At 50.2% G+C, this 16928-nt stretch overlaps 5 protein-coding genes across 5 annotated transcripts; all 5 read right to left on the bottom strand.

The window, feature by feature from the left end:
• Positions 1-5790: 5790 nt before the first annotated feature.
• On the bottom strand, positions 5791-7765 carry HRG_07571 (sugar transporter domain-containing protein; the record flags this gene model as incomplete). The annotated part of the gene is made up of 5 exons (XM_044866042.1): positions 5791-6176; positions 6245-6627; positions 6694-6900; positions 7004-7250; positions 7315-7765. 5 exons carry the CDS (start codon positions 7763-7765, stop codon positions 5791-5793), a joined length of 1674 nt encoding a protein of 557 aa, XP_044719006.1.
• A 1786-nt stretch (positions 7766-9551) lies between these two features.
• On the bottom strand, positions 9552-11237 carry HRG_07570 (sugar transporter domain-containing protein; the record flags this gene model as incomplete). Its single annotated transcript, XM_044866041.1, has 2 exons — positions 9552-11006; positions 11085-11237. The coding sequence occupies 2 exons, from the start codon at positions 11235-11237 to the stop codon at positions 9552-9554; spliced, it is 1608 nt and encodes a 535-aa protein (XP_044719005.1).
• A 743-nt stretch (positions 11238-11980) lies between these two features.
• HRG_07569 (uncharacterized protein) lies at positions 11981-12615 on the bottom strand (the record flags this gene model as incomplete). Its single annotated transcript, XM_044866040.1, has 2 exons — positions 11981-12358; positions 12514-12615. The coding sequence occupies 2 exons, from the start codon at positions 12613-12615 to the stop codon at positions 11981-11983; spliced, it is 480 nt and encodes a 159-aa protein (XP_044719004.1).
• A 633-nt stretch (positions 12616-13248) lies between these two features.
• HRG_07568 (heterokaryon incompatibility protein (HET) domain-containing protein) lies at positions 13249-15245 on the bottom strand (the record flags this gene model as incomplete). The annotated part of the gene is made up of 3 exons (XM_044866039.1): positions 13249-14002; positions 14048-14852; positions 14924-15245. 3 exons carry the CDS (start codon positions 15243-15245, stop codon positions 13249-13251), a joined length of 1881 nt encoding a protein of 626 aa, XP_044719003.1.
• An 823-nt stretch (positions 15246-16068) lies between these two features.
• HRG_07567 (phospholipase/Carboxylesterase domain-containing protein) lies at positions 16069-16773 on the bottom strand (the record flags this gene model as incomplete). Its single annotated transcript, XM_044866038.1, has 1 exon — positions 16069-16773. The coding sequence occupies one exon, from the start codon at positions 16771-16773 to the stop codon at positions 16069-16071; it is 705 nt and encodes a 234-aa protein (XP_044719002.1).
• Positions 16774-16928: the final 155 nt, after the last annotated feature.

Genomic DNA, 16928 nt, shown 5'->3' with positions numbered 1-16928 from the left:
GCTATACTATACTCTCCCGATTATATAAGCTAATAAGTAGTATATTAATTATAGATAAAATCCTATTATATAAAGTAAGAATCGCTCGTTATTTTATATATTATTATAAATTAAATAGGTTGCCGGTTATTATATAATCGGGAATCGAAGGAATAGAGCTAGCTTAGAATACTACCTAAGACCTCTTAAGAATACTAGCACGACTAACCTCCTTTAAATATAAATATTCGTAGAACTAAGATACTTCTAGATATACTTAAGGTATTACGGAATTTCTTAGTCTTAGGGCTATATAGCAGCCTAAATCTAGTCCTAAAAGGTTCTTCCGTTTAGCTATAATTATCTATATAAGATAGTATATCCGCTAGTAGATAGAGATAGAATTATTAGCTTTAATACCTCTTTTATATACTAATATACTACTAATAAATTCTATTAAAATTCCTACCTTATACTACTTCTTCCCCTTTATTATATAGTCTTACGTAATTCCTTAATTTCCTAAAATTCCGCTTTTACTTATATACCTTAAGAAAAGAAGATCTCTATAGCCTTAAATAACTATATAGGATGCCTTTCCCTAATTAAGCTTAGTAGAGATAGTTCGAAAATTAATAAGGACTTTCTTTTCCGATACTATATACCTATTAGCACCGGTATTATATATAAAATTATAGAAATTTCTATTCTCTAAGGTTTTATAAGGGATTTCCTTCTCTTTTACCTTATATATAAGGTCTTTAATTCGAGAGGAATTTAAAGGTCCTATCTACCTATTATTAAATACGGCTTTTTTAAGGATATTCGAAGAGATATATACCTCTGCTTCTTCTTTAGAGCTTTTATAACCTTTAAGGGTAAGAGGAGGAATAGAAAAATCGATTTCTAGTTCTTCGTCCGTTTAATTATCGATTTCTATTTTTTCTGCTTTTAATATATATAGAGAAGAGGGTTTTTTCGTCTTCTTATTAATATAAAAGTCTAATTCGATAGGATTTCCTTCTATAAAAGGTTTTCTAGGCCTCTTAAAAGGTATTCCTTTATTTTAATTTTTTAAATTTTTAGAAAAGCCTTTAAAGGCCTTTTCCGGGTAAAGATAGTAGTAATCTTTAACTAAATACCCTTTCTTCTTATAGTAAGTATATTATAATATATTTTTATCTTTTCTAGGGCTTCTTAGTAAAGAAAGCTTACTTAAGGGGATTTTCTAGAGACTTAGTCCTCTTAAATTCGTCTATAAGACTACTAGAGAGAGACTCTAAATTAAAAGCCTCTAAGTTATTTCGAAGAGCTTACGTTATATTAGTTATATAGGTATAAAACGAGCCCGAAAGGCTATTTAAAATCTAAGCTATAATAACTACTTCTAGAATTATAATATTCTATGCTTTTAGCTCCTCGAATACCTCTATTACCTTATTTAGGTAGCCTTCTAAGGATTTAAAATCCTTTACTAAAGTATTAAAAAGCTCCTTTATAAGTAGGTAATTCGAAGTAAAGGAAATAGGGTTATATAGGTTTTTTAACCTATCTTACGCCTCTTTAACATTTATTATATACTTTATTTAGGTTAAAGGACTATCTTTAATACGAAGAAAAATTAAAGTAAGTGCTTCTTCTATCTTCGAGTAATTTTCTTACTATATAGTAGTAGAAAGCTTCTCCTTAACTAAAAGAGCTTATATTTAAATAGCCTAGAAGGTATAGTTAGAACTACCCTTAAGTTTAGTAAATTCGAACTTATCCCTAGAGCCTATTTTAGAGAATTCGAGGTCGTATAGTTAGTATTAGAACTTCGAAGTTACTACCCGACCTATAAAGAAGCCGGGCTTATAACCTATAAAAAGGTATAAGTAATAAGCGTAGGATCGGGTAATTAATAACGTAAGCGGAAAGATTGGTTAAAGGAGTATAAGGTAGGATTTCGTCCGGAATTTATAACGAGCATATAAGGGGCTGAATAATATATTAAAAGAATAGCGTTGCAAAAGATACTTATAAACTTACTTATTCTATCTACTACTCGTAGGGAAATCCTTCGTCTTTTATAGACCATTGCTCGCCTACTAGTAGACCAATTAGTTAGCTTTCTAGTATATTCTATAGTGCTTAAAAAGCTCTATCTATAGCATGTCTTCCTAACTTAGTAGGTAGTCCGATTATAACGTAATAGTTAACGTAAGACTATAGGTTCTAGTATAAGTAGTAGATTTAACTAGAATGTTCTATGCCCTACCTATTCTCGTATCGCGGATATCTTTAGAACCGCTAGGCTAAAATAGGCAATAGGGTATCCGCTCTACTCGTAATTAACTTATGCATTTTATGCATATTTTATTTTATTAGGATAGGCTTATCTTAACCCGCCTTTCCTAAAGGAAGGTATAGATATCTAGTAGAGGTCTTTATCTTTAAGGGTTATTCTATTAGACTATATTATAGAGCCTCTTTTTACTAGCTTATTCTATAGAGCCTCCCTATGCCTGTTATTTCTTTATAATAGTAAAATAGGAATATAAGGGTATATTCTTATACTTTCTTTCCTTTATAGGCTATAACCCTTAGCCTCCTAGTAAGTTTAAGAAAGTTAGTAAAGAGGATAAGGGTTATAACGTTATAGGCTAAATATTATATAGGGATATAGCTATTATTAATCTTATAAAAGTAAGGCTCTTATAATAAGATAAGGTCTACTCTTACTTTTAAGGCTTACTTTAAGATCGATAGGTTAGCTATTTCCTACCTATTAATATTATACTATATAATACTAATAGGGTTATAGTTAAGCCTAAAGGGCCTAAGAGGCCTTAAGGGCCCTATAAGTATAAGGGGGCTAAGGCTATTAAGTATTAGTTATTCTTTTATAGACTTTATATTATACCTTCTTAGTTATAAAGTACTCTCCTTTATAGTTATAGTATTAAACCTTAAAGTAAGAGTAGCTTTAGCTAGCCTTATAGCTAAGGTAGTTATAGTCCTTAGTTAAGTACTTTTCTAGGTAAAAGATATACTTAATAAGCTATTAGTAGGTCTAAGGGTTATAGCTAAAGGAAAGGCACCTATAGTACTACGTATATATAATATATTCCTTATAGGCCTTAACTTAAATCTATAGACCTACTATATAAAGGCCCTTCTTTTAGTATTTAGCCCTTATAGCCTTTAAAAGAACTATAAAGATAACGGATCCTACCTTCTATATTAAGCTTAAGCTGCTTAGCTACCTAAGCTGCCCTAGGATATCGATCTAGCTAAAGGTTTTAGCTTTTACGGTAAAGATATTAAGGATAGGGGTCTTTAAAAGGTTAGGGACGCTTTAGGCTACTAGCTTAGTCTAGCTAGTAAGAAGGTCGGCCGATTTAATAGGTAGCTCCTTAAGGTATAAGGACTACTTCTCTTATTACTTTAAAAGCTTTTTTACTATATAAGGGGCCTTTATTATTATAAAAAAGGCCTTAAGCTCTTAGGCCTATAAGGGCTCCTAGCTAGCTTTCCTTCTTTTTAAGTTATTATTCGGCCCTATAATAGCTATTAGGCCTTTAAGAAGACGGAAGAGTTACGTGTAGGGCCTAATATAACTTAAGGCCCCGAGGTCGGAGCCCGAGTCGGCAAGGTCATCCTATATAGCTAGTTATAGGCCTGCCTTATAGGGTGACTAGGTAAGAAGTATAGGGTCCGAAGGGCATAGGAGAGGCATGCCCTTTCGAATCGTACCTCTGGTAGCGGCAGGGCCGCTTCGGCTTCTAAGGCCCTAATAGGGGATCGCTTCTTGTGTTTGCGTCCGCGGGGAGAAGCTGAGTCGGTCAGCTCTGCGTCGCCGGCAGATCGGTGAGTGTTCTTGGGCCCTCGACCTTGTTCCTCTGAGCCCGCCTCCTCTTCGGCACCCCAGTTGGAGTGCTCAATATTCTGATTGGTTTCATTCAAGTCGTTATTTCCGGACCCGATCACTCGGCTGGCCGCCTGGTCGGCGTCATCTCTGTTAATTCCCACGTCAGTATCAAGCTGCTCGTCTACCGGCTCACCCTCTATGCGACTGGCGGGAGTGGTATTGCCTTCCTTTAAAGACGTCTCCTGCTGTGTCAAATTGAAGAAGCCCCGTCCCAACTTGGACCATTTTTGGACTGCTTGCATTGACTGCCTTTGTTTCCGAGGGCAAACAACCCGAATCAGGACGGTTTTGGACTTTGCATCCCATTGTAGGCAGACCGTAGAACAGGTGCCTGCCTCGACCACCTTGGGCAAATCGAAGACCACGGGTGACATGACCGTTGCGCCTCGACCCAAGGCAAAATGCTCGAGCCCTGTGTCAGGAGACGGTACGCATAGTGGAGCATGGCGGCTCAGGTAGGCCGTAAACATAGGGAAATCCTTTAGATTGTCCAAGCCCATTGGCTCACTCTTGACTCTAAATACCGGAGCATCACCTTTGTCGAGCTGACTTGGCTCTATTTTCTTCTTGAAGACAGTGAGCTATTCTTTGCTGCGTTGAAGGCGGGCCGATGGCCTACCTCTTTGCCACGACTGCAGCCGATGCCAAACCATGACTCGCCGAATCGCGACTCCATATCCTACTACTCGGCTATATCGGCTGCACCCGAGGCTATATTTCCTGTCCGTTTCGTCAGCATCATAGTTATGTTACGTCTGCAAAGAGTCCTCGGCCTTTTGGAAGCGGGGTTCCAGATTGCACAACTCCTTGACTTTGTGGACCAACATATTCTTGATGCCCTCGGTGGACGAAAACGCGCCGCCAGTGATGATTACGGCGTCAATCCTGGTGGCCCTCTTGCGTGTCTGGCGAACTACACTTTCGATGGTTCTCAAGGGTCCGCTCATGGCTTCATGCCTGGCTTTCCTGAATTCCGTTCCGGCAACTTCCACGTCTTCGCAAAATTCGTTCATGCCAAAGAAGACACGTTCCCCATCGCGGAACAGTGTCTGCTCCCCCAACTTCTCTTGGTCGTCGTCTTGAAGCCAGAGCAGCGATGTCCTGCAACAAACTTCAGCCTGATGCTCGCTCATAACAATGCCACATTCGTATAGAAGAGGCTTGTTGGCGTAATGCCGCGACTCCCAGTCAGCTCAAGGCATAGCTCATATTCAGTCTCTCTGGTCTTGCAAGGGAGAGAAAGGCTATCGCTCATCACCGTAAACACGTCGTATGCACCATAAAAAGCTGACAGCAAGCTCTCGAGGTCGTAAACATCAGCATAGGTAGGAGCGAGTTGATGACTGGCTGAACCATGTTCCTGAGATAGTCATCGAGCACCTATACTGACTGAAGTTATTCCGCACAATGGGGCGGACGGGAAAGAAAGAGTGCCTGTACAAGACTGCACGAACGAAAACGCCCCCTCCCAAACCGGTGGCACCTGGCACGGTGACAACGCAATGATGAACCGACTGAATGTTAGTTGATGTCGTCAGAAGCTGTTGGTTTGAGCTTGTTGAGCGACCTAGCTGTAGAGTTTCGACTTCAATGTGCCTTTTGGAACCGTTTAGGTGCTCGCTCCGGCATTACGGGAAACCTCCAGACCTCGGATCTGGGAGAGAGTATGATGAGATCTGATGAGTGCTGCTACCATTTGGCTACGGCTTATCTTACTGAGACACTCAGAGGCAATAATACATTCACGTATTCATACGGAAGGCAGTATGGGCGTGGATATGGCGCTCGAGCGAGCACCTCGAAAGTAAGGAGGCTGGCTGGACAGAGGCTGGGGTTTGTTCTAATAGTCTCTATTGTAATGCTTCAAGTTGATATACTTAATATTAGACATTTACTCTAAGCTACGCAGCCACTTTCTCAGTCAAGCTCGGCCGTCTCTCTATCTGCGCAACAAAGACCTTGCGGAAGCGCCCGTTGCAGAGATCCGTCACGTTCTGCTTGACTCCCACCCAGTTCTCCCACGCAATGTCCATTGTCGGGCGAGAAAACACGGCATCAATCTCCTCGAGCGTCTTATTCTTAGTCTCGGGCATGAACAAGATTTGGTACACCTCGCCGATGACTGCGATGCCCCCGTAGAAGCCAAGCGTCAGGCCCGTTCGTGTCATGGCGTTTTGCATGGCGGTGAAGTTGTAGGTGACGACGAACGAAGCTAGGAATAGCAGAGCGTCCGACGTTGTCATTCCATAGCTTCGCAGATACGTGGGGTAGACTTCAGACGGAATCACTGTTTATTTGGTGTTAGCAAGGACGAGCCTGTACTGTAGCATGGTTCTTCTATATAGGGCCACTCACCCCAAGTCAGGCAAGCGTAAGAGCCGAAAAATCCCATGTAGATGATAAGCCCGGCCAGGTACAGGCCCTCAACGGCCACTGTGTGCGTAGAAATGGGGATCTGATAACTGATGCCAATAAGGACCAGGCCGATGAAGAAGCCGGGTAACATCGTGATGGCCCAGAAGCGCCGGCCGCACGTCTCCATGAGGAAGATGGCCGGGATCGTGCCCAGCATCAGGGATCCGCCGCCGACCAGGGACATGTAATTGGCCTGCTCTGCATCAAAGCCGATCTGGTTCATCAAGACGGACATGTAGTACATGATGGCGTTGATTCCCGTGAGCTGGCCCAAAAGGATCATGATGTTGGCATACACGAGAGCTCGACGTGCGCGGGAGACACTGAGCATTAAAGGCATCGCGTTAGATGGGCCATTTAATATCACGACGTCGAGAAGGGTGACTTACGTGAAGAAATCCATCCAGGGGAACCGACGGTTCTGGGCGCCTTCGTTGACTTCGGTCTCTTCTTGCCGGACGGTCGCGGCCATTGCGAAATACTCCTGCCGCGACTCGGGAGAGGAAATGCCTCGAATGCGTTTCCAGACCTTGTACGAGGCGAGTGTCTTGCCCTTGTGCATCAAGAACCGCGGACTCTCGGGGAGGAAAAGCATGCTGTCGCGGAAAAGCACACGCGCCTTCACGTCAGCCAACCTTTCTCGGACATCAAAGCGCGATAGGAGCGCGAAAGACAGCAGGGGGCAGGTTTATAACACACCCGAAGAACATGATGGTCGAGAAGACGAGCGACGATCCAAGAATGTATCGCCAATTGCCGGGAACCTTGAGGAACATGGCCGCGACAGCGTATCCGAGCACCTCGCCGAGAGCAATGTTGAACTGGTAAAGCGACACCAGATTTCCCCGAATGCGACGCTCCACGGTCTCGGCGACGTAAACCGGGACCGTGCCGCCCTCGAGGCCGACGCCCAGGCCGAGGATGACGCGCGAGGACACAATCATGCCTGTGGAATCATGGCTCACGTCGGTCAGTCTGGCCGGGGAACTCAATGTTCGCAAAGGACCCACCAAAGTTGATGGAGCCGGCCTCGAGCGCGGCACCAATGGTGTAGAGTACGATGGAGATGATGATGGCACCCTTACGGCCCAAGCACTCGTTGGACGGCGACAAGAGCAACGCACCGCCAACGGCGCCCAGGGGCATGGCCGAGTTAACAAGGCTGTTTTGCCGCTCCGAGAGCCCGAGGTCCTTGGGCAGGTACAGGTTGGCGCCCGAGATGAGGCTCTGGTCCAGGCCGGACAGCAGGCCGCCCATGCTGGCAAAGGCCACAAGGAGCCAGGTGAAGTGGTGTGGGTCCTTGAACTCGACGTTGAAGAAGCCCGTCTCCAGGCCGCCGCTGGCCTCGAGCTGCTGCTCCATATCCTGGATCAGGGCGTCGACGTCGTTGCTGCCGCCGGCCATCTCGAACGTCTCATGCCCGCACTCATCGTAGCCTTTGTCGTCCGTGGCCACGGTCATGGTTTCTCGTCGGTGTTGCGACTGCGCAAAGCTAATGGACCGATTGCTTGATGTTCTCCGTCGACTACTTGCCAGAGCAAGGTGAGCGTGGGAAGGCCCACGCAGATATATTCTCTGATGGTTTTGAGAGCGTGTGCTGGTTTCACGACGAGGCAGCCCCGGACGACTCTCTATATACGCTCTCGCTTTACACACTCAATGACCTCGTCACCACCACGCCCCTTGCCGGGTTCCGCATTCTGTCGACACACTAAAAAAAATCTAAATCGCTGCCCTTGGGGCTGCAGTGCGGAGGCTTCTCTCCCCAGATGGGGGAGAAGGGAGGGGGTGGAGGATGCGAGCCGTATCCTGGTGTGCGGGTGACCGATGGTAGACGGAACGCGCACCTCTCTGCCGTACTGGATCACGCTCTAATGCATGACCCTTGTTCCTTGTCGACCTTGATGTAAGGGGGGGCCCTTGAGCCGTGGCATTCAACCGAGCAATGGACCGACATTCGAATAGTTCCTTTCACATCTGCAGGCCTCTTTAGCATTTCTTTCGCAAGAGAATCATTGATGCCTCTCCACGTTTAATTTAGCCAAGGTGAGGAGAAAGGATGGAAACGAAAACGACGGTGGTGCAGCGCGTATTTCGTAGTGGTGTGTGCGAGACTGAATCATACTGCGAATCGGTCTGCCCGACCCCCCGTCATCGACGAGATGCCGGGACTCCAGCCGGCAACTAACCATGGCCATCCACCCCCCGCCGGAATGTACACATGGGAACTTACTGCGTGTGAGCAGAAAGCGGCGCCGCTTCCCCCCTCTCGGGCGCAGATCCCAAGGCGGCAGCCTACCGGGCCCGCATCTGCCCCTCCAGCGGCAAATGAGGGGCGAAACTCGGTGTAAGTCGGCTTGGGATGTCGGATCTATTCCTGTGAGTCTCGTGGGCGGCAAAAGATGGCCGAAACGGGGAAACGCCGCTCCACTGTGAGGCACGCCGTGAGGATTCTGGGTTGTCAGCGACGTCGAGCTTCATGATCCCGAGCCACTTCAAGAGGGCCCGCCTACCCATGCTGAGCGGATGAGGGAATTTGTTGCAGAGGGCAGCCTGCCTTGATCATGACAGGACAGACTGCGTTTCTCACGTCTTCAACCTTGCCCCGGTCCACGCCACTGGCATAGCCAACGCCGGATCGTCAGCGGCGTGCAGCACTGGTGCTTCCGGTGCTTCTCAATGGCTTTCTAGAATCCTTCTCTCGCCACTCGGTCCGACGCTGCACGATCGTCCGGCAGATGCTGATCCCATTCGGGTGACGCGGCTGGTCGGCCCGAGAAGCCCCCCAAAGCCAGCTTGCATCTCCAACTGATTCCCTGTCCCGAGGTGCGGCACATGCACGTTTCGGACCGGCCATGTACAGCAGCATCGAAAAAAAAAGGGGGGGGGGGTGGCAGCGGGCATCAAAGCGTTTGCGGCCTCTTGCTGTGCTTCATAAAGCCCAGCCCGCATTCCAGCCATACCATATCAGGCGGCGGGAGCTAGCAAAAAAACAAGACAGTCTCCACGGATCCCTTCAAATAGCCAGTAGATTCAATTGTATTGGGGGTCAAGCTTGAATAGCGTCAGATCTATTGGACGACATGCTTACCTTATTCAAGCATCAATCGCAGGACCATCAGTGTCGAAGGAGAGGCCAAAGCTAACCTTCATCGTAGGCTACTTCGAGGGCCGGAAGAGAGCTGCGCTGATCGCCAGACTCAATCCAAGACCATCGGCAGATCTATTCAATCCCCACGATGTAAGCTCAAGGGCTTGACACCGGCCTTGACAAAAGAGACCCTCTACTATCGGCTGCACGCTCAAACCACTTTTTCGCGTTTTCACGACTTGTCTCGACGTGAGGCCGGTTATCTTGCGTCTTCTTGGCCGTCGCAATCAGATGCGTCTTGGCCTTGTCAGCCTCGAACAGATATGCGAGCTCTTCCAGAGTCGGCCCAGCCGTCTCAACGAAGCAAAAGTACACCACCAGAAAGATGAGCGCGACCCAAACGCAGTAATAGATGTAAAATTTCCACCCGATGTTCTCGAGACCGATGGGGTTGACGTAGCTTCCGAAAATCGTCGCGACCTGGATGGTGAGCAGGACAAATGCCCACGTCTTGGCTCGCATTTGGTACGTCACAACTTCGAGAGGGTATGTGACAACCAGATTCGTCCAAGCAAAGGTGTAAAAGGCCTGGAAGACGAAGATGCAGGCGAGAACCAAGCGACCAGCCGCGAGAGAGCCTCGCTCCAGATATTGCTGCGCCGCAACGGTCCACACGATAAAGGTTACAAGCACGCCGCCCGAGCCGACGACGAAAAAGGTTCGCCGCTTGAATCTGTCAATGAGAGCCGTGACGGCGAGGGCCACCATGTACTGCCACAACGTGACCATGCCGTTGACGAGAGTAATGTCTTTGTCGGCCTTGACCCCGGTGTCCTTGAGAATCTGTGCAAGATAGTTAGAGACGAGGAGGTTGCCCGAGCTCTGGCTGAAGACGGCCGTGGCAAGGCACAGGCCGATGCGCTTCAAGTTAGACCTGGACGAAAAAAAGGCCGCCCATGACAGGCTTTGCTCGGCCTCGGCGGCGATGACGTGCTGAATCTCGGCACACTCAAAGGCGACGAGCTCCGAGTTGGGGTCACCTTCACCGTGATACTTGGTCAGGATCTGCCTCGCCTCGTCCATCTTGCCCTTGGCAATCAGCCAGCGCGGAGACTCCGGACAGAAGAAGATGAGCAAGAGCTGATAGGCAGAGGGGACAATCTGGATCAAAGTGGGGAGCCTCCAGGACCACTGAGTTGGAATCTGGAAACAGCCATAGGTTGCCCACGCGCCAATGACATAGCCAAGAACAATGGAAGTGTTGTAAAAGGTGGTTATCTGCACGCGCTCTTTCGGGTGGCTCAGCTCGGTGATCAAGACTGGTGCACCCATCTGTATCAGCGACGAGCCCATGCCCAGGACAACCTTGCCGCCTATGTACATGCTCAACGTGGTTGCGAAGAACTCGATGAGGACGCCTGTGATGATGACGATGGACCCGAGGGCCGTCGGCAGGCGACGGCCGAGTTCGTCGCCAATCCAGCCGAGAAAGAGAAAGGGGATGACGCCGCCGATGGAGTTTGAGGCGCCAAAGAAGCCGAGCTGGGACCCTGTAGGGTGGCCAAAGCGATCCTGCCAGGTGGGGAGGACTTGCATGCCGTTGGTCATGGACTGTGTTGACGCAGGAAGCAGATGATTTGATTAGCTGTAGGCTGCACCTCGGCTGTGTCTGGGCTTGACTTGACTCACGCCATCGAGGCCAAGGGCGGCACTGGCCAGCAGAGACGACGTCAAGAGAAAGTAGAGCAAAATTCCATTCTTTCTTTGCCAAAAAGGAGGGATCGAGCGCAGGTCCACAGGGGGCAGGATGCCGTCAACGGCGTGGGCCGCCGACGGAGCCATGGCGGTCGAGGGATTGCGGCGATGGGCGAATCGAACCAAGCACGCGGTAGGGCTGGATCCAGGCACGTATCGGAATGCGAGAGGCTCCTTGCAAAGGTCCGGCAGACTCAAGGGGCTTGAAAAGGGTCGTCACGAAGGCCCCGCTCGAGACCCACAGGTCGTCGAGTTTGCTCTCGACCAGACGCCAGGAGGGGCAGGCAGCAGAAGTGTCAGCCGTGCATCGAGGGCGGTTATGGGGGAAGCCCCTTTGTGCGACCATGGCCGGTCGGAGTAATGTTGAGCATGGCGGAGAAATACGTGCGAGGAATTGGATTCTCGTCGACGGAATCAGAGTTTTGTTGTTGCCTGGACATGCGCTTCTGAACAGCTCATCGCAAAGTCAAAAGCTCGATGCGGCAGACAGTCGACATTGAGCATAAAAGCAAAGCGTCGCTCGCCGTATTTGCGGGTTGGTGCAGCGGGTAAGCAGTTGAAGTCTGAAGTCATCAAGTCGTGCGGCCTCGGCCCGGTCTCCTATATCATGTGCAGTTGGCTCTTTCAGTTGATTAGCGCTCCTAGTAAGAGGCCTCTCGGATTCCGAACAGGGTGCGTATGTAGGTAATGTCCACCAAGTTTAACGAACAGTCCGAACATTCTTCAAACCCCAGTCTCGTCCACGGCTCCTAGTAGTGTAGTGTACATAGAAAATATAAGGAACGTCTCGTACGTGATGGCCAATCCGGCCCAGGAGCTGCAAGTCCAGTTCAAAGCGCAGCTCGATGCGAGACAGCCACGTCTTTCTCGCCCTTACATGCTTGGTCGACCGCTCTGGTCAAGGTGTTGTTACTAATAATCTCATCAGACTCGGTGCAATCATCAAAGAAATGGGCCCCGCCATCGTTTCTAAGCCTGTAGTACTCAGCATATGGGTTCTTGGCGGACAAGTCGTAGCGAGGGCTCGACATGCCCCAGAGCAGGTTCCCTGCGGCCATAGCCTCCAAGATATCAAACGACGCCACGACGGAGGGCGACAAGTCGACGGCTTGTTGCTGGAAGAACATTCCCTTCGAGGCGTGGTATTGTTCGTCGAGCTCCACCACTTTGGCCTTGATCGTGCCTTTTGCTCTTTCACTGACATTGAACTACACCTCATATAGAGCATGGCAGCATTTGCATTGGAAATGGGACCATCCCCTTTGGAGTTCCGAAGCATGTGGGAAGCGTAAATGTAGTACTCTTTGTCAAACGAAAAATAATCGTTGGTGAGAACGAAAAGCTCATAAAGTGGCCGGACAACCGGCGCGACTGCTGCTTCTTCTTCATCGGTCAGATCGATCCCGGCTCCGAAACGGGCAAGAGCAGTAACAAGACTGAAAGTGTCAGCTTTGTTCTCCCGCATGATATCGGATTCTTTCCCTGCTTGATTTGAGAAGGACTTGATGGGTGCATTGTGTTGTGGGAAAAGGCTACGTGTACTTCTGGTGACGATGTCGTTGGTCAGAGACGTGCGCAGACAAAGTTCAACGAGATAATGAAGATTGCATCCTGGCATGGAGACGCATGTTTTAATCATTTTGGCGCGAAGTACGAATACTTCGTAGCTATTCAAGCCTCGGTTACTGACACTGTACTCCTTACATGTCTGAATGTCATGTCGAGTTGTACCCACATAGAGCATCATCACTTGACATTGTTGAATAATGACACCACTCTGAGTTTCGTGACCGGAATATTGGCGCGTACACGCAAAGGCAAATCAGTTGCTATGTCTTTTCACGACCGTGCTCTGGCTTCAAGGAAGGGCAGGCTTACAACTCCGCCAAGGTCCCAAAGAAGCATCCACAGGGTCCGCAAGCTACCCTTCATTGTCATGCAGGACTACATGTAGAACTTCGGGACAGCTTTCAACCTTGCTGGATGTGAATTACACATACATGGCTGGCTTCACGGCCGGGGTTCCTCCTGACTGGGTAGGTCAGTATAATGCTCGACCGGGCCTCATTCACTCATGTTGTCGAGGGCAGTCTCTAACCTAGACAATGTCAAACACGGACAGCTCTCCAGAGCAAAACATTTCCGTCTTGCCCCAGCTGTCAACGACGAAATGACCTATTCTTCGATACCGCCTCTGGCATTCTGGCTCCTCAGGAATCTGTTCCAAAACCAGGCAGAATATGTGTGGTCGTTTGCTGCCATCCGACTCGTCTGTGTAATAGTCCAGCTTGAGCGGCATGCAAGAGACGATGCTGCCTTGCTCCAAGCATGTATCCGAGAAATCTGGAAACACTTGGACAGAGAATCGAGGCTTAGCAGGGCTACGGTCCATGAACTCGAAAGAAACCAGGTGTGCCCCAGCAACACGGCAGACAACACGCACGAGCCGGCCTCGGAGGGTAATAGAACCGCCCTCTGCGGCCGACATTGGATCAGGCGTCCGAGTCACAACTTGGGCGCTTATAAGCTCGACAAGCAACTCGGCGTCGAGCGAGATGCCGTACGGTCTCACGAGTCCCCCGACCGAGGCCCATGACCAAGAGGGCGCCATGTGCTCGAGATTCTGGCGAGGTTGGGGGACATGCACCCGCCAGTCTAGCATGGCAGGGAGGCGAGATCTCCACAGGCCGGCGAGATACTCGTCGCCCGTCGTCTCTTGGAAAAGCTTTGCGATGCCCGCCATGGCAAAGAGCTTGTCCGAGGGCTTCGACAGCTGACAGTGAGAGTACTGCTGGACGAGGTCGGTCCACAATCGAAGCGTATCGTAGCTCATCTTTCCTGCGTCTGCGGAGCTGGCTTGTGAGGAATTGTCTAAAAGGGGCCCTCTAATCTTATACGACCAATGGGTGGGAATGCCCTGCGGAAACACTTCGCATCTGTGGCTGGTAAAACACTCCCATAAAAGCTGGTGGTGAGCGAAATAGAGGACGCGCGGCGCCAGAAAGCGTTCCTGGAAAACCCACCCCCGGTTTTGCAATGGGCTGTTGAGCATCTGCCGATCCCAGTATGACTCGTCTAAGATGTAGTGGACAGCCGACTGGGAGGAGAAGAGAGAGCTCTCCACCAAGCCGGGCCGAATCATGTCCACGTCTCTAGGCTGAAAGAGACTCTCATCGGGACATCGTGACGCCGACGCGGCAACGTTGCACGACGAATTAGAGTATACGTGCTGCATCGTCGGAGCCTCGGCTTCCCAATCGGCTTGCGAGTCTTGCATGATGCATAGCGCGTCGATCCATATATAGCGGACGCGAAAATGCCGAGCAACAGCGATGACATCTCGAAAGAGAATGGGAAGAGTGCTGATGGGGCGCCCGAGCTGTCGGAGCTCCTGCACGTTGGATGAAGTGAGGAGAATCTTTGGGTTTGGGGCCCAGCGATAACTCAGAGTTAAGTACTCCGCCCATGGCGGCGAGACGCCGTCTTGAGCGACAAGACAGACCTTCCAAATAGCCGAGTCTTGGGTCCCCACGTCGACGAGTCGAGTTGGGTGCCATTTCTGCATACCATGTTGCTGCTGACTGCAGCCCGGGTGAGAGGACATGCAGTTGGCTAGCCAACTCTGTCCTAAGGCCAGTGTTGCTTCTGGCGAGACTTGGGCTGCAACATGTGGAAGTTGGCGCTGTTCCTGAAACTCCGGGTCTGCCGCCACAGCGTTCTGTGAGTATATGAAGCCAAAGAGGCATGCTATGGCGACACGAGGGAGACTCAACCATTGATAGGTATCAAGCGAAACTCGACCTCGGCCACCTGGTTTGAGGCTGGTTTGTGGTATACGACGAGTATGTTGATGACGCTGGCGGCGTCGTAGTCTTTGTAGGGCCTGTACTGCAGCGGCTTCCAGAGCTGGGGCGACGCGACCCATAGATGGCGACAGTCGTGGCTAAGGTTCCAGACGACGAAGCAGATGACGCAGCGCTTCTCGACGGCATCTACAAACACCTCAAACGTCTGCGCGGTTGGCTGGGCCAACACGACGGGGCGCAGGATATGGCGGCAAATCGGGCAGAGATGGCTTGGGCGCTGCTCTTCCATCTATGTCAAGCCACTTGGATGCGTGGGAGTGGGCGCGCTGGAGAGTTGATGACGGGCTAAGCAGTGCAACGACGACGCTTGGTGCCAGAGCGGGGATGAGCATCACTGAGTACATTTGATGTAGGGAATGGCTAGTTATTTCCGGCCCCGACTCAGGTGATCCCTGCCCCTTGAAGCAGGATCGTAAATGTGAAGCTGGTTCAATACCGCTACACCAGGCAAAATAGGGGCACCCGCATTGGAGGTGTTATGAACGCGTATTCTAAGTCCTCTCTCTGCTCTGACAGTAACCAATCATTAGTTAGGTGCCTCCGAGATGGCTATTATAGTTCCTAAAGGTAAACCCCTCGCATTCTACCGAAAACTAATTAAATAATCTAAATAGACACTCTCGGAGCTAACTCTAGGTCCTAGACGAACCTGAATCCTAACCCTAAGAGATGACTCGATTAGTAGCCTTGGGTCTAAAAGCATCAATATTGCTAGGAGTCATGAAGAATCGCAGCAAGCCAAGAGAGCATGTACGAATACTGTCCAGCAGGCTCACCAGCTATGTGCATACGCGAGGCTCCAGCCCCGGTCCTCGCCACCTCTGCCGTGCTTATGCTCACTATTGTCTAATTTTATATTTGTACCCTGCGAGTACATCACAATCAGAATAAAGGTACGGCATTATTCATCGCCCAGCTCCGGCTAAATATCACCTCTGGAACCAGTCCTTGGAATCGGGTAGAGACTGGGCGTACACCTGAGAGCCCGAATTGGGGGTGGATGGCCCCAGCACCCGAGTCAAAAACTCGACGACATCGTCCATCCCGGCTGGCTAATTGAACCAGTGCCCGCCTTGCTGATATTCATTCCACAACACCTGTGCGCCAAAGCCTACGAGCGTGTCGCGCAAGACTCGTCCGTTGGCGACGAGCACCAGAGGATCATCGACGCAGTGCTCCAGCAGCACTGGTGTATTGCGCAGGACCTCGTTGCTCGTAGGCACGTCGTCGCCGAGGCCGAGTATCGCCCGCGTCTCGGCCGGGCTTCTCCCCGGAAAGGGCATCCTGCACGAAAAGCCCAGATACGCCCCCAGCCTCGGCCCTGCGTCTGCATGAGTAGAACTCGGGGCCGGCAAGCTGAGGTTGAGTAGCGCGTGGGTGGTGGTGGCGGCCCCCTGACTGATGCCGGCCAGCAAGGCCGCTTCCTCGTGGAGGAGCCGGAGGATGCGAGCGACGCTGTCCTTGAGGCAGGGTGCCTGCAGAAGCTCCCGTTGCGAGAAGTCGGTGACGTTCCAGATATCAAACCACTGGGACGTCTTCTGGCCGCCCAACGCGGCGCACTCGCTCAGCGGCGCGCGAGGGAAGACCCAGCGGAAGGATGGAAAGGCGGCGCGGAGCGTGCGGCGACGGGAGTCGGTCGAGTGCTGCAAAGAGGTCGCGAAGCTGGCCGCGTTGTCACCGCGGCCATGCAGGAACACAATGGTGTGCGAGTGAACCGCCATCGGCGCGACGGCCATGGGGGCCAGAGTAGAGTCCATGATGAGAGTTGGGAACGACTGGAGAGTGAGAGGCCAGTGACGGGCCACCTCCTCATATGATTCCCTGGGCTTGGAATATGAAGACAACTTTCGTCCTATCACAAACAGAGCTCGAGGACACTCTTGGCCCAGGACAGATGGGCAGCGCTTACATG

Source organism: Hirsutella rhossiliensis (assembly GCF_020360975.1).
Source record: "Hirsutella rhossiliensis strain HR02 chromosome Unknown scaffold00008, whole genome shotgun sequence".
Lineage (NCBI taxonomy): Eukaryota > Fungi > Ascomycota > Sordariomycetes > Hypocreales > Ophiocordycipitaceae > Hirsutella > Hirsutella rhossiliensis.
The sequence above is the reverse complement of the archived record's forward strand: the minus strand, read 5'-3'. Positions and strand labels throughout refer to the sequence as shown.